Genomic DNA, 16,059 nt, shown 5'->3' on the forward strand with positions numbered 1-16,059 from the left:
TCTGTGACGTACTGGTATGTAGTGCGTACCTCCTCCACAGCGTGATCGTCTGTCCACAGTTGTCTCAGTACGGCAATTGGACCACGTACGGTCCTCCCGTACAAGAGTTCAAAGGGAGAAAACCCTAAACTCGCTTGGGGTACTTCCCGATATGCGAAAAGCATTGCAGGAATGTATCTATCCCAATCTTTAGGGCGGCCTTCGCACAGCTTCTTGAGCATGTTCTTCAATGTCCCGTTAAACCGTTCGACCAGCCCGTTACACTGAGTGTGATATGGTGTAGTCGTAAGATGTTTAATCGACATCAGTCAGTTTACCTCTGCCATCACGCGACTCATGAATTGTGACCCTTGGTCGGTGAGGATCTCGTCGGGCACTCCAACTCTTGACCAAATCCCAAACAACGCTTCCACGACGGTTTCCGAATCAGTATTACGCAGCGCGACGGCCTCTGGATAGCGTGTAGTGTAATCTACGATCGTTAAGATATACCGAGTGCTGTGCGACAATGCGGGTTTTATCGGTCCGATCAAGTCCATCGTGACACATCTAAACAGTTCATCGATAAGGGGTGTACTCCCCAAGGGGACGGGTCGATGATCCGTTTTCGGTTCCATTCTCTGACACTTGTCACAGGAGCGACAGAACCGCTTAACGTCTCCCTGGACCCCTGGCCAGTAGAATTCTTTGACAAGACGGTCACGCGTCTTGGCAATTCCCATGTGTCCACCCATGAAACTCTCGTGCGCAAGTTTCAACACTTCACCTCACTTCTCCTTTGGCACGACGACTTGCTTAAAGTGTTCGTTACCATTCCTGGCGTGGCGATACAAGATCCCCTTCTTGTATGCGAACTTCACCACGCCATTCGGAGTTCCTTCCTCCGTTCCTGCTGCAGTGTGTGCAAGTGCGCCAGAGTTGCGTCTTCCTGTTGCAGCTTCCTCAGCTCGGCCGGAAGAACGTTACTCACCGGTGTAACTTCCATCGGCTTTGCTTTCGTCTATCGACTCTTGGACCTGGTTTCCACAGCACTCACCGGCATTGGTGTGCAGGTTTTGGGGTTCGGTTGTGGCAACACATAACGACATCCCAGTATGATGTCATGTGATAGACCATCCAAGCATGCAGCTTCAATTTTCCCCTTCACGTACGGTGAATCGAGGTCAATGACAGCCACTGGCAATGAGTCACGCGCGCTGTTCACATACTGAACTTCGATTACCTCCCCTGTGTAATCCTCCGGCTTAACGTACTTCTTGTCGACAAGGGCTGGGACGCTACACCCAGTGTCATACAAGGTGGTGGCACCTTCTCCGTTGACAGTAGCAGACGCGAAGTTGGCTGGGTTACAGCTTGCCTTCGGCTCGCGCTCCTTCCTAGCGATGGCATTCACCTGGGTCTGCCTGCCCTTGGGACAGTCTCTGGCAATATGCCCCGGGCACTTGCAGTTGTAACACATCGGTGGCCCTCGCCGACTTGCAAGTCCCGCTTTCGTGGGTGAGGCCTGTCCAGGTCTAGGGTTGGCATCCTTACCTGTAGATCCCCCTCCGACCCTCCCGTCACCCTTACAGTTACGGACAGCTGGCTCTACCTCAACCACACGGCGTGACTCAGTGGGTTGGGGTCGGTCCGCACACCCGGAACTGCCACTCTTTGAGTGTGCCTGCTCGTATCGCTCCGCCATGCTAGCGATCTCTTCGAGCGTCCGGTGCTCTCTCTCTGCTAGAAAGACTGTCAACTCACGACGGTAAGTACTCAGGACATGTTCCTTGAGTATAACCTCACATAGCCCGTCGTACGATCGTTCAACTTCGGCCATCTTCATCCACTTCTCAAATAACCCTCGAACATGGGTATGGAATTGAGAGTGGGTCTCCATTGCCTTTTTCGTTGAGTCCCGAAAAAGTTTACAGTACGTTTCGGCAGCCAGCCGATAATGGCAAAGAAGGGCCTTCTTGAGCGCATTATAGTCGTTGGCATCGTCTGCAGCTAAGCCGTGGTAGACTTCACGAGCTGCACCTTGCAAAAAAGCTGAGACATTAATCGCCCAATGTTGTTCAGGAATTTTATGAGCGTGAGCGAGTTTCTCAAACTGCACGAGAAAATCGTCGATAGATTCTTCCTTATCGTTGAACCACGGCATACTTATCTGGACCATTCGGTGGTCGATGAAAGATCGTCTGGTCCCTCCAGAACTTGTACTGGCGTCGTCCCTATTGTGTCCCTAGCCGCTAACCTGATCTTCTCCATTTCGAGAGTGTGAGCGAGCTCTCATTCTTTTGTGGCCGCTGATATCTTGGCCAGCTCCAGCTCTCTGTCCACTGCTGTTTTGACCAGCTCTCTGTCTGCTGCTATCTTGGCCAGCTCCCGCTCTCTGTCTGCTGCTCTTTCTGCCTTCCATTCTTTTATGCGTTTTTCAACGAACGCCGCCAGGCAATCTCCCTCGTAGCCGAGATCTTCCGCACCCATGGCACGGTACTCCTTAATCATCTGTCTTTCTGTAGCCATTTTGTTATGATACTAACAGTAAGTGATACCTTGTCTTGACTCACTAACAATTGACAGATGTTACACGTTTCTAACCAAATACTTAACTGTTAACACCACTAACTTCGCTCAGGTAAGCTGATTTGCTCATATTTGCTTCAAAATTACTGCAAGTAATTAAAAATCTACCAAGCATGCAAATATTAAGATATAACATACACAAGATGAAAAATCATAAAATTCAAAATACACAGGATGGAAAATATCTCACACTGTTCACTAATACTTCCTAACAAATAAAACTTTAGGTCGTAAAGATAATATTTTTGTCTAATTCATATCCCGGACGAAGCGCCCACTGTGAAGTTATATGTGACTCCCTGTTATGTGTTGGGGTGGGGTGCTCCCAATATTTATTTGAATTACTGTGGAATTCCCACCCTGGCTCGTTTTTGTAGGAAGTGAAATTAGTGATAGAGAGAGGTAAAGCTGCGACCCCCCCCCCCAGTCAGCAATACCGACAATTAAATTATTAAGAACACAAAGGTGAAATCCAAAAGAATAACAATTTAATACAAATTTAACGATATTAATTTCTCAACCAATCAAGTTCCTCTCGACCATGTGACAACCTATTTCATCACGTGATTTTAGTGTGAGATGGCTTTCCCCTGTACTTGGTTTCTACTCATCTGAGTTTACTATGCCAATTGCTTTCCTCCTTCCGGCGTTCTCCGATTCTTCCTGTCCTCCTCCCCTTTTGTCTTCCTTTCTTCTCCTCCTTTTCTTTCTCTCTTTCCTTCAACGAGGCTTGTTCCCCGCCTAATTCTATACTCTATTTCTCCTTCTGGCATTCTCCGCCTACTTCTATCCTGTCTCTCTAAGACTCGGGACTTCACTACTCTGTCCCCAAAAGCTTTCTTTATGAAGCTTTCTGTCCTTAGAATGTGCTAAGAGTTTTCCCGCCAAATCACGAGTGGCTCCCTCGGAGTGAGTATATACTGCTTTACTAGTACGACGGCTTACAAATCACTAACTCGTTATCAGTTCAAGTGACTGTTAAGTTCTGGTTCAAATTGACGGCCCCACCCTTCCTCAGTTCTGATTGGATATCAATTCTACCCCCAGTCGGTCCAGCTTAACAGACGTGCCTCAGGCCATCTGTCAAGCGGAGAGATTTACAATAGCATCAAGGGTCCTTTGTTCTTAGAACAAAGCTTTTAACATCCATATGCTAGTGTTAACACCTAACGAAGGGTTCTTGTACAAACAAAATCGCCGTAACAGTGTAGGGTCGACATACTCATTGCACTAACCCATTCCTTTGTTCCTGACTTGTGTAATCGCGGGCAGGCAAACGTGACAATTTGGAACTGTGTGATGCAATCAGTCTGAGAGTGTGAATTTGTACTTTCGTTAGTCCATGGTTCATCTCATTCAACTCCTTCAAATTTCCCCACATGCATGCATGTGCATACACACACACATGCACATGACTTCTGGCTTACAGTCGTAAAGGTCTGGGTCACTGACTGAAATAGAGAACAGCTTCAGCACAATAACATGACTTTGAGACCCACTCCAACTGTGTTAATGGCTTGCACTTAGGATAAAGAAGAACCTTGTCAATTTCAGGATCAAAGGATTGAATGTCACTGTCACTTTAACTGAAAGAAGAAAAAAATTCTTCCTGAGATCTGTTACCCAGTTGTACCTTTTGGAGTATGACTACATTCTTGCAAATCTAGTTAACTTTTAGCTATTTTCTAAAAAAATGTCTGCCCACACTCAAGTCAGACTAGAGTGATCTTCCCAAGAATATAGGAATTGGTGCCAAATCCAATCCATACTCCAATTACTACTTCTGCTCATTCTAGGCAGCATACTCTTTTAGAGACTTGGCAAAATTCCTGTGTCAGGTGATTTTTTCCATACTTCTGAATGAGTTGAAAGAGCTTCTCATATAAGAAAAGTATACTCCATCCATATTTCTATTCTTTGCTATTTACACTTTATTAAAACAACAACTTTGTCTAACAAAATATGTCATCAGTTTGTTGCAGGTGTTGACAATGGGCATGACAGAGTGCAGTCAATACAAGTGGTTTGCACTAGTAGAAGACACTAATATGACATGCCTGGAGTATGTGGGTAGTGACTCAGTCCATACATGTAAAATGTGCACATGCTGGATGGAAAAGTCAGAGCTTCATTTAAGACCAGAAGGAAAAGAAAATAAATGCACTATCAAAGCCACCATGACACCTTAGTGAGCAATTTCTCAATGAAAGCAAAGACCACTCTGATGGAAAAGAACAGGAGGTGGTTCAGGGCATCACATATAGCCCCAGCTTCACCTTCACCTCTTCAACTCAAGCAAAAGATGTTTTCAGCAGTACAGATTGGTCGTATGCCAGATAGATGCATCAGTGCATTCTGTCACATTTGAGGCAGACTGGCAGGCAAAGACTATTTTATGGGGTCCAGTGTCTCTCAACCTATCTTGGTATCATGAACCTGGCACAGATATAATAGCCCCTTTCCACCAAGAATTTGACTTGGCCGTCAGATGTTGATTGCTAATGGTTAGTGCCAAATCCAATCAAGCCTACATCAGTGCCCAATTGGACTACTTATGATGATCCATTCTCGCATGTTGCCAGTGTAATGCCACAGAATCCAGCTTCTGTTATTGACTTAGGGATCAAAGTAGACTGGTATCTTTATGTATCAAAGTCAACACATTGCCATAATCAACCAGTGTCATAGGGTTACTGGATAGCCTGTTGTAAGGAGATAGACATGGATACCAATTCAAGCATTGAGCCTATTGCATTGTATTCAAGACTAACTGCTGAGTGTCGACAAAGTGTTTGATGATTAATCTTTAATGTTAAATGTCAGTCGATGGCTGGGATTTCTACTTCAGTCACAGGCAAGTCTTTATAGCATGCTTTGTTATAACTGGATGGCAGTTGTTGTGAAAAGAAAAGGCCTGTTGGCACTCAGGTCTTGTAACTGGAACTCTTGCAATGCAAGAAGCCTGTCACTCAACAAGACTGAGGGAACTGCTTGAAAATGAGCTGATCTTTCTTCACCAAGAAATCAACTGATGATAGGACTTTATACATCTCTTTTGATGGAGCAGGAGGGCAGCAAAATGTAATCAGTGACAGAAAAAAAAACTTCTTTGATCGATGCCCTGAAGTTTGTCTTTAGTCATTGTTGGTCAAGTAAAGCTGATGAAGCTTGAATCATTCATCATATTTTTCTGTGCTTCCTTCTGAAGGAGCATATGCATAGCTAGCTTTGTCATCTTGAGTAACTGACTTTTGTGGTTGTTATTTACAATTTTCCAGAGCTCACATATATTATCTTTTGGATACATCTTCTCCAGAAAAGGATTTTTCACTAACATGAACTTCAGTTGTTAAGTTTACTGACTCCTATGTTATTTTTCTTACCTGTTCCATAATGCTATATTATGTTTTTTTTTTATATAGATGTCTTCAAATAATATTGTTACTTCTTAATTTCATTTTTTCACCCTTATTTATTCAGTTTATTTTAACCCTGATATGGATATAGGGTTTTGTAGCATATGATCTGCAAAGCTCAATTGATAGATTACCAAAATTGAAAATTGGATTCTGCTTTTAAATTGCATTTTACTTTGCATTACACTTTTAAACTGTGTTTCAGTTATGTTCAGTATTCTGCCCTTTTAACATGTAATTTTGAAATACTGCTGAAAGTGAGATTGACCATCATGCTATCATTGGCCATCCAACATCTACATCTGACTCATATTTAACTCCATTTTTGGGCTCAGAATCACTTACTGGTATCTCCATTAACAATTTTCTCGCTCCAATAATCCAATATGCTTAAAAACTTTAAAAATTGTTGTAATCATCACTATGACAAGCCTATATTTGCCAGATGAAAACGTAATGAACCACGCTAGGAATCAGACATTTTGGGTTGTCTAGGTAGCCCATATTTTAAACATGCATTTGTAAACATTCCTTCATGGAATGTTCAAACTACACCATAATGCTTATTCCAGGGCACTATGTACCAATCAGATTTAGTTTAACGACCATCTTGTCATTCCTGATGAACACAGGTATGTAAACAGTTGCCTACTCAAAAAACAATTGCCGTGACGAGAACAGTTAAATAGCAGTTGCATACTTCACTGATCACATTTTCATATGCAGGACTTTAAACTAATTTGTGGGAGTTCTCATGCATCACTGTTCTCCAAGTGTGCCAGTTCATAAAAATTTTGCACGATTCATGCAATCACACCCTGACAGCATCTGTGTTAAGTACTTGTCAATTAATGACTTTTGCGCAAAATTGTGCCGTCTTCATGCAGGGAATATGGTACACTAATTCCTGATTGGTAGTTATTATTTAACCTGGACTGGAACAAGCAGTAACCACCAGTGGGATTTTATTGTAGCTTATTTCACTGTGTGACACGCCAGTAGTGTAGCTTTCAACTTGGCCAAAGTATTCAAGATACAATTCAGTGTAGAAACTTCGCATGTCTAAAATATTGTTTTTGTTGGGTTTTGCAGTAAATTTAATCCACAGTGGGATTTCATTACATTCATGCTTATGGCACAGTGTCCATTTTTATTTACAAAATTTATTTGGAGTTACTGTTAATAGTAACAAACTTTATGGTTTTACTAAAGATATCAAAGTCAAGATACATTAGCCTTTCATGTCAATCTTATGTTGAGAAAGGCAACTCAGATCCAGGGCAACAATTAACTCTGATAGTAGCTCTCCTAGATACTGTTCCACTAATTTTAATGTATGAAATGGTTGTAGAAAGTGCCTTTAAAAGGAAATGAATTTCTCAAACAGTTTCAGATGTTCTCAAGTGATATATAAAGAAAACAAAATTTAGAAAAATATAAAGATTATTTAAAGTATTATGTTTAAGATAGTAAAAGGACCATCAATAGCGGTGTCTCTGTAGTTATGTTTTTCTCTCTGATTTTATGTTAGTTGATATTGCATCAGACCTCCATACCATTCCTTGTACTTTGTTCTCTTCCAGCAACTCGCTGTTCAGACATGCACACCTGTGAGGAATGTAAGACGAACCCATCATGTGGCTGGTGTAATGATGTTAGCAATACAGGGGTGGGCAAGTGTATGAGTGGAAGTGCATCAGGGCCTGTTGATTTGAGCTTCAGTGACCCTGTTGTCAACCATGCCATATGTCCAGTTGAAAGGTGGCATTTTGTAAAATGTCCAGGTGTGGCTTTTTTTTTCTTGTTGTTTCCTAGAGTTTCCTTTATTTGACCTAATTTCACAATTACATATCAAGTTTTCTTCAGCAAGGAAATAGACAAATTGCATATGGTTTGCATCACCTCTACAAATCCTTGATATGGTAGGGTTGCCTTGAAAAATCCTTGAATTTTAAACACAACTTGGCTGTATGTTTGAAAAATCATTGAATTTGCTGAAAACTTCCTTGAATTTTGCTTCAGCTCCTTGAATCTGAGGAATACAATGTTTCATTAGAATAAAGTATGTTACTTTTTAAGTTTACAATTGTTGTTATATACATATTCTCCAGAAGTAATGAATAAACAAAATGGGGAAAAATTGGTTGGATTAAAAACACAAGTGACACTGGTAGTTACCAGATGGAATAGCATCCCATTGCTTTAGTGGCACAGTTATGTTTTTCTTCTAGATTTGTACTTGTTTCTGCAAAATCACATATGGAAAATATCTCAAATTTGTAAGATAAAATACCCCTTAAAAACTTATTGAAATAACCCATCCAGGGCGATATAAACCTTGTGTTGGATAACTTCTTTTACCAGTTCTGATCTGGATGTAGATCTTATTATGAGGAAATTAAAGTATCCCAATAAGACCTAGCCAGCTTTGAGCAGCTGTCACTCATGGTGCACAGTAAATTGAGTATAATTGTCTTAGCTTTGTAGTAGATACTTTACCACTCTCTTATCCCAAACCCTGAATAGACACACATAATAAATTTGTCAGTTGTTCAGAATCTTGTACCATATACACTGGCTTAGAAGTTCTGTCCTGTTTATTTCTTTTAATGAGTTATTTAAATGTAAACAGTACAGAATCATTTGCTTTCTTCCAAACTTTTAATAGATCTTTGGGAGATTTATAATCTTTTCTGCAGCATATTTCCAATTTGATTCATCTCCCAGAATGTGACAAAAATTGTTATAAAGGGAAATTTGCTAATCCTTAATATCTACCTCTTTATAATCAGTTTTAATATCAAGATGGCAATTTCTTTTACTCTTATGTCATTGGAAATTTAAGTTGGTAAAGTTGGAAATGATATAGCTTAAATGCATACCTGCCATATATTTGTCAAACCACTGCTTTAATGTCAGAATTAATATATATATATATATATATATATATATATATATATATATATATATATATATGAATAACTAAAGGAGAGTGAGAGACATGGACTGATGGTATGACAGATAGACAGGTTTCTTTCATGTGTTTTGTATATTACAGCCTGCCAGTGTAATGGTCATAGCAGTTGTACCAACAAACCAGACGAATGTGATGCCTGCCAGAACTTGACTGAAGGTAATACTCATCCAATAAGTGATCAATATAAATCAATCATTGTTTGTTTAACTGCCCATAAGACCAAGCTGGGCCTATAGTGACCAAGCTTGGCCTTTCACCCAACCTAGAGAAATCAGAGCCTGTCCCATCTCAGGATTTTGAATGCATGGGGATGGGGATGAATTTTGTTACATACAGTGGATTGGTCTGCATCCTGTGGGATCCTGTCCCAGCTGGAGGTACTGAATGCCAAGACCTGGTTGTTGGGTTGCCTATACTTGTCTCTTCTAGGGACCTAGATCTGTGGTGGACCTTAGGAAGGCTGCACTTGTGCTCCATTCCAGTTTCTCCTTTAGGCAGACTGGAAACCAGTGGTGTTTTAGCCATCTCCAAAATCTTGTTATTGCAACTCCTTTTAAAAAGAACATCATAGCATGGAGTTTTGCACCAGAAGACCTTTTTTCTAAATGAAAATGATTGCACTTTGAGATCCAGTATGGCCATTGTATTGGCTCTCTTGAAAATCATATCACCATTACTCATCATGAGTAGATGGTTATATCAGCATGGGGGTTTTTATTACATGATTTTTTTAATATCCAGTAGGTTCAAAATGAAAATGGCATGGCTCTGATGTCCAATATGGCCACCATGGCAGACATGTTGTAAAACTTGTATGGAAAATCATATCAGCATGAGGTTATCACCAGATGACTTCTTATGATATCTTGTTAGTCTTAAACAAAATGGTGCTACCCAGACATCCTTATATGGCCATCTTGAAAATCGTGTAGTCACGACTACACTTTAATGGATGGTCATATCAGCATTGGTTTTTCGCTACAAGACTTCTATGATGTCTAGTTAGTTTTAAATAAAAATGGTGCAAATCTAATATAATATGAGTTGGCATCTTACAACTTTCAGCACGTCTCCTCCTAGATGAAAGGTCATATCTGTTTTTCACTTTTACGAAGAGACTTCTTTTGAAGTCGGGTTAATACTTAAAGAAAATGGCGCCAGTATGAAATCCAGTTAGGTCACCATAGCTGCCATCTTGAAAATTTTATTGTTGCTACCTAAACTGAAAGTTACATCAGCATGTGTTTCTTTTGTCAGAAGGCTGTTTATGATATCTAGGCGGTCCTGAACAATGATTGTACTCTGCCAATCGGACTTCAAATATGGCTGCTATAGTGAACATATTGTTCCTCTTTGAAAGGTAATGTCATCATGGGGTTTTCACCAAAAGTCTGAGGGCCCTGAGTGGTCTAAAGCGCTCTCCGTTATGGATCACTGCCATCTCACCTCTGTCTGCGCCAGTTCAAGTCTCGGATTCAGCCAATGTGGATATGTGAGAAAGCTTGCCAGTAGCTTCTCGTGGGTCGGTGGTTCTTTTCAGGGTTTTCATGGTTTCTTCCTCTACCATTAATACTGGCCGCCGTGTATAGCCTATCATGTGCTGAAAAATGGCGTTAAACCCCACAAAAACAACAATCACCAAAAGTCTTCTTATGGTGTCTACTTTATCCTAAATGAAAATGGTGCCAATCTTTTATGCATTCTAGTTATCACAATATTCATACAATAGATTAACCTCAGTGATAATATTATTACTATCCAAAATAAAATGCTGGCTTGACATAGAGGGGTCATATTTATCTTGAGTACTGTTACATTTATCTCCATGTCTTGAGTAGTGTTACATTTATCTCCATATCTTGAGTACTATTACATTTGTCCATATCTTGAGTACTGTTACATTTATCTACATATTTTGAGTACTATTACATTTTCCATATCTTGAGTACTGCTATTTTTTTTACATATCTTGAGTACTGTTACATTTATCACCATATCTTGAGTACTGTTACATTTTTAAATTTTTTGAGTTCTAATATTTACAGTAATGAAACTTGATGGATGCATTCATTTTGAGTTCAGTTAACCAAAGTCAGAAGTGGATGACAGTTTCCTACTTTTTATGTTTAAGTGACTATGGTTTTGAGGCTTTTTGAAAACAGAAGCTGAGACAATTCTTATTAAGTTCTTCATCACCTGAGATTTCTAGTTTATATTAGCAGGGTTATTGTATATACATGTATATTTGTGTGTATACATGGCATTTGCATGTTAAAATGGTAAAATAGTAACAGTATGATATTCCTGTCTGGTTTCAGGTGATCACTGCCACTTGTGTCAAAATGGTTACTATGGAAATCCTAAAAATGGTGGAAACTGTACAGGTAAGTTTGAAGAAATTTTTTTGAAGATTTTTCACTTTTACAATATTTTTGTTGAATAGCCATTTGTTTTTAACTCTTCATTTTGAATGTCATCTTTAGGTAGGCATGACATGAAGATTAAAGTGAAGATTATGTTCCTTGATTCACTCGTTGGCCTTTCCAACTTATGAAATTGTTTTATTTAAAATAATTGTAGAAATGTATGTTATGATGTAGATACAGTGTGACCCCGCTATAACACTGTAGTTGGGAGCCATAAAATCTGACCACGTTATATACTGAACCGTGTTATATGCAACCAAGTCAGTTAGCTGAAGAAAATGCCCCCCCCTCAAAAAAATTATGTGGGGGGGGTAATAAATGCGGGCGGTAAAATACGTGCTTCGTCGGCACAGTTACCATCTTGAATTAATGCATATTAAATGAGAAATATACCTGTAGTGAAAACAGAGAAGACATAATATAATAGTTTACTTTATTTAGATAACCATGAATTTGTACATATACGTGAATCCTGTTTATATATCAATGTCTAATGTATAGCATGATGTATAGCATAATGTATATCAACTCCATGTACTCACCTGCGAACCTCATCATATACATTGAATCCACAGTACAAGTGATTCCATTGAAAATATGCACACACAGCTTTAAAATATTCATTAATTTTGTAACAGGTCATAGTCATATTGGTCTGAATTCAGTGGAAAAACAGCAAAATCATGTAATGAATGACGAAGCACATTTACTTTAAAGTACTTTCCAAGTCGGTAAAAGTTAGTTTGTGTTTTAAGCCACTGTTGGCATAAACTTTTTCCCTACAAAAAGTAAATTTTCACATCACAGTTAATGTGTTCCAGTCATGTTGGAAAATGCAAAAATCCATCAGATTCCATCACTTTTATTTAAGTTTGGTACTGACTTCCTTTGAAGAAAACTTCTTTGCTGTTATTGAAAGATTGTAGTCAGCTTTCTTTGATGAAGGGTGCATGCGCTTTTGAAGTCGCCGCTAAAGGACAGCTTTGGAGAACCAAACGAATGTCCATTTTTTATTGTGGCGGCAACATCAAATAATTGTATTGCATGATTGACACCGGTATTTTTTCCATTTGCTGAGTACATTTTCATAACAGTCGGTGCTTCAGAGGTAATCTGTTTCCTTTGAAATTTCAGCAAACTATTTTATCTGGGTACATTTTTAAAAAGGAATTGGCCATAGTTTAGACTATTCTAGTTACTGTCCCTCCATGCCTACTGAATAAACCAACAAGTAAGATGTTTTTTTGTGGGTTTTTTTTACATTTGTGGTAGCAGCGTGATGCTGCCTTCCACGCATGCGTCTGAAAATTAACAAAGGGTCAACGGACAATAGAGACGCAGGTGTTCTGATGACTGGGATTATTACAGAAAGCATGAGCGTTCTGAAAGATTTAATTCTGAGTGAAACGAAGAGGAATTTTACTTACCATCCACATACAAATGCCACTCTTTGTAAATATATTAATTACTAGCGAGCAGCCAAAAATCCAATGAAAGATAGATTACGAGACAATGCCTCGTCTGGTTGATCTCCGTTACCAGAAATGTCCACAACAAAAAATCTGATATTTCACAACATTCAGAACTCATGCTAGATGTCAGGATAAGCGGATTATGATATAACAATGCACTGTTTAGATGGTTTGTCAGTATAGACAAAGAATTTGTTTATGTAACAATAGATAAATTTCAGTGCATTTTATATCCAGTTTGCGGCTTCCTTTCATGGGGCCTCTGAATTTCTGCACTCCAAACCAATGGTTGTATATAAAAGTTTAAAGAGCCAACAATGTCGCCAACAAATAAAAAAAGTCACATGGTATGTTTTGCAGCCAATAAGGAAAAACAATCCAAGTTTGCGACATTGGCGAAGACCTACGCGATCCCAAAATAAACTTTTTATGCGTTTTTTCTTCTTCTTACTTTTAAAAAGAAAAAAAAAATACTTTTTCGTGTACTAGAAAAATACATATAAAATTTCAGGAGCCAAGCCACGATCGTCTTGCATCATTCATACGCAATCTCTTCCCAAAATGATAAGCAACTTTTTACGTTTTTTTGTACTTTTTTATGACTTTTCTTGTACACAAGAAAAATACATGTATATGAAATTTCGGGAGCCACGCCACAACCACGTTATATCCAAATTCGCGTTATAACGGAGCGCACTATAGCAGGGTCACACTGTATATGCACATAAAATAATTGTAGAAATGTATGTTATGATCCAGATATATGCACATAAAGTAATTATAGAAATGCACATTATGATCCAGATATATGCACATAAAATAATTATAGAAATGTATGTTATGATCCAGATATATGCACATAAAATAATTATAGAAATGCATGTTATGATCCAGATATATGCACATAAAATAATTATAGAAATGCATGTTATGATCCAGATATATGCACATAAAATAATTATAGAAATGCATGTTATGATCCAGATATATGCACATAAAATAATTATAGAAATGCATGTTATGATCCAGATATATGCACATAAAATAATTATAGAAATGCATGTTATGATCCAGATATATGCACATAAAATAATTATAGAAATGCATGTTATGATCCAGATATATGCACATAAAAGAATTATAGAAATGCACGTTATGATCCAGATATATCAGTGCCCTTAAATCTGATAGCTTTCTGAACATGTTTGTCTCACCTGTATAATCATGGTAAGACTTAACATTTTTAGCTGTACTGGTCATAGACTTGAAGAGTCTCTAGAATGACTTGTTGTCTGACAACCATTATCCGACATCCAACTTCCATCTGTCCTTGAGAACAAGTTTTTTTATCACTATCCCTTCTCCCTTTAAACACACATTCATCCCAAAGTCTAGTTCGATAGTGTCCAACCCACAGGTAACATGTATCTTGTGTGGCTCGTGGAGATGCATTTTGAAAATATGCATTTTAATTATTATACATAATTAGTGTTAAAGAACTGTTCTTGTTCATATGGCCTAAAAGCTTAAGCATTTGGTCTGTTTTGGCCCACAGCCAAACAAAGGTTGGATACCCCTGATCTAGTTGTTTCCAAATGAAAGTAGTGCTGCTCAAATGTCAAGTATAACCATCTTGAAAATCTTGTTATCACTACTTAACAAGAATGGATGGTCATAACAGCATGGGTTTTCACTGAAAGATTTACATTGTCTGGTTGGTCCAAAATGAAAATGGTGCCGATATCAAATATGACCACCACAGTATCCATCTTGAAAATATTGCTATTGCTACTCACTCCTTCAGAATGGAAAGTTATGTCCACATGGGGTTGTAACCAGAAGATATGGTGTCTGATTTGTCTTAAATAAAAATTGTACTGATCTGTTATCCAGTAATGACACCTTCTGCCATCTTGTACAACTTGTCATGACTTCTGAGTTAGAAGACATCTTATGATGTCTAGTTTTTATTGAAGAAAATATGGTACTGGTCTGATAGCTAGTATGGCCATCATGACAGCCATATCGTTACTAGGGCAAATTAACAGAAGTTGGTCAGGTTCTCAGCAATGGGAAGCATGTTTTCTAACAAGATTCCCATGAGTTGTATACATGCTGCATGTAGGGGCAAGGCTTTGTGCTATGTGTTGTGTTAGACAAAAGACATTGGATCAACAGTAGCTGAGGTTACTTTAGGTCTGCAAGTTTATTGATGGTGGGGACAATGCCATCAACTTGTGCATCAATTAAAAACAGTCTTCAAGTGAAACATTTCTCACCATGTACCTGAAGTTGCTGAAACAAGAAGATGGATTGCAGAATACGTTAGTATTTTTTATTCAGTAAAAATTGATGAAACAATGCCACTGAATTGGAACCAAATTTTAGATCACCAAGATCTGAAAACTGCTGAAAATATCATTTTGCATTTGATCTTAATTGTGAACTCCCCACCATCAGCATAGCTAGGAACTTATAGAGCTATGGTAACCTCAGCTAGATCAGTGAGTTGAAGTGCTCTGAAGTCCCATGACAAGAGTGAAAAACATAAAAAGAATGAAATACTGACAGTAAGAATGAATTTAGAATATTTTTGCTTAAACTTTAAAAAGTCTAGGAGTCCGAAATTCTTGCAAATGAGATTGCTAACTTGAGATCGGATGTAGATGTGATGACTGTACCTCATTCCCCATGACTCAAAGTTTGTTTAACTTCAGTGTCATCTGCTATGACTTGTTTTACTAAAATATTTTTAAAATTAAAAACTTATTTCTTCAATTTTGTGGACTCTGCATACCATAATGAGCATTCTTCCAAAGTTTTTATGCAGCAAATTAGAGTATTTGAAAACTATTTTCCTCGAAAAGTGCTTTGAATAAGCATCTGTATGATAAATGAATGATCATGTTTCATTCAACACATATGACAACCCAGTTTGAATAGTTTAAAAATTACATTGTATTTTTTATTAATGTGCAGAAATCTTGTGCACAAATAGCTAAACTCATATAATGTGTCACAAAAAGAGATGATGGCTTTTTAGGGCAGAAATAATGTCTTTATGTTTGAAATTCAGCTATTTGAAATCTTCTAAAGGTTAGGTTGTTTTTCTGATACAGTTGTCAGATAAATTTGTTTTCAAAATATACCTTATTGTAAACTTTACTTTAGGGATCATATAATATTGTTTTCTAATTTTA

At 38.4% G+C, this 16,059-nt stretch overlaps 1 protein-coding gene across 3 annotated transcripts in view; it reads left to right on the forward strand.

Moving 5' to 3' along the window:
• LOC149795175 (attractin-like protein 1) overlaps positions 1–16,059 on the forward strand; it is a 167,556-nt gene that overhangs the window by 100,240 nt on the left and 51,257 nt on the right. For all 3 annotated transcript variants that reach the window (XM_089964893.1, XM_089964895.1, XM_089964894.1), the window contains 3 exons: positions 7,568–7,768; positions 9,043–9,117; positions 11,280–11,345. In XM_089964893.1, the coding sequence (XP_089821019.1) occupies positions 7,568–7,768; positions 9,043–9,117; positions 11,280–11,345 (342 nt within the window). The remainder of the gene's footprint in view (positions 1–7,567; positions 7,769–9,042; positions 9,118–11,279; positions 11,346–16,059) is intronic.

This window comes from Sinohyriopsis cumingii, chromosome 7 (assembly GCF_028554795.1).
Source record: "Sinohyriopsis cumingii isolate HCF-2022 chromosome 7, ASM2855479v2, whole genome shotgun sequence".
NCBI classification, from domain to species: Eukaryota; Metazoa; Mollusca; class Bivalvia; order Unionida; family Unionidae; genus Sinohyriopsis; species Sinohyriopsis cumingii.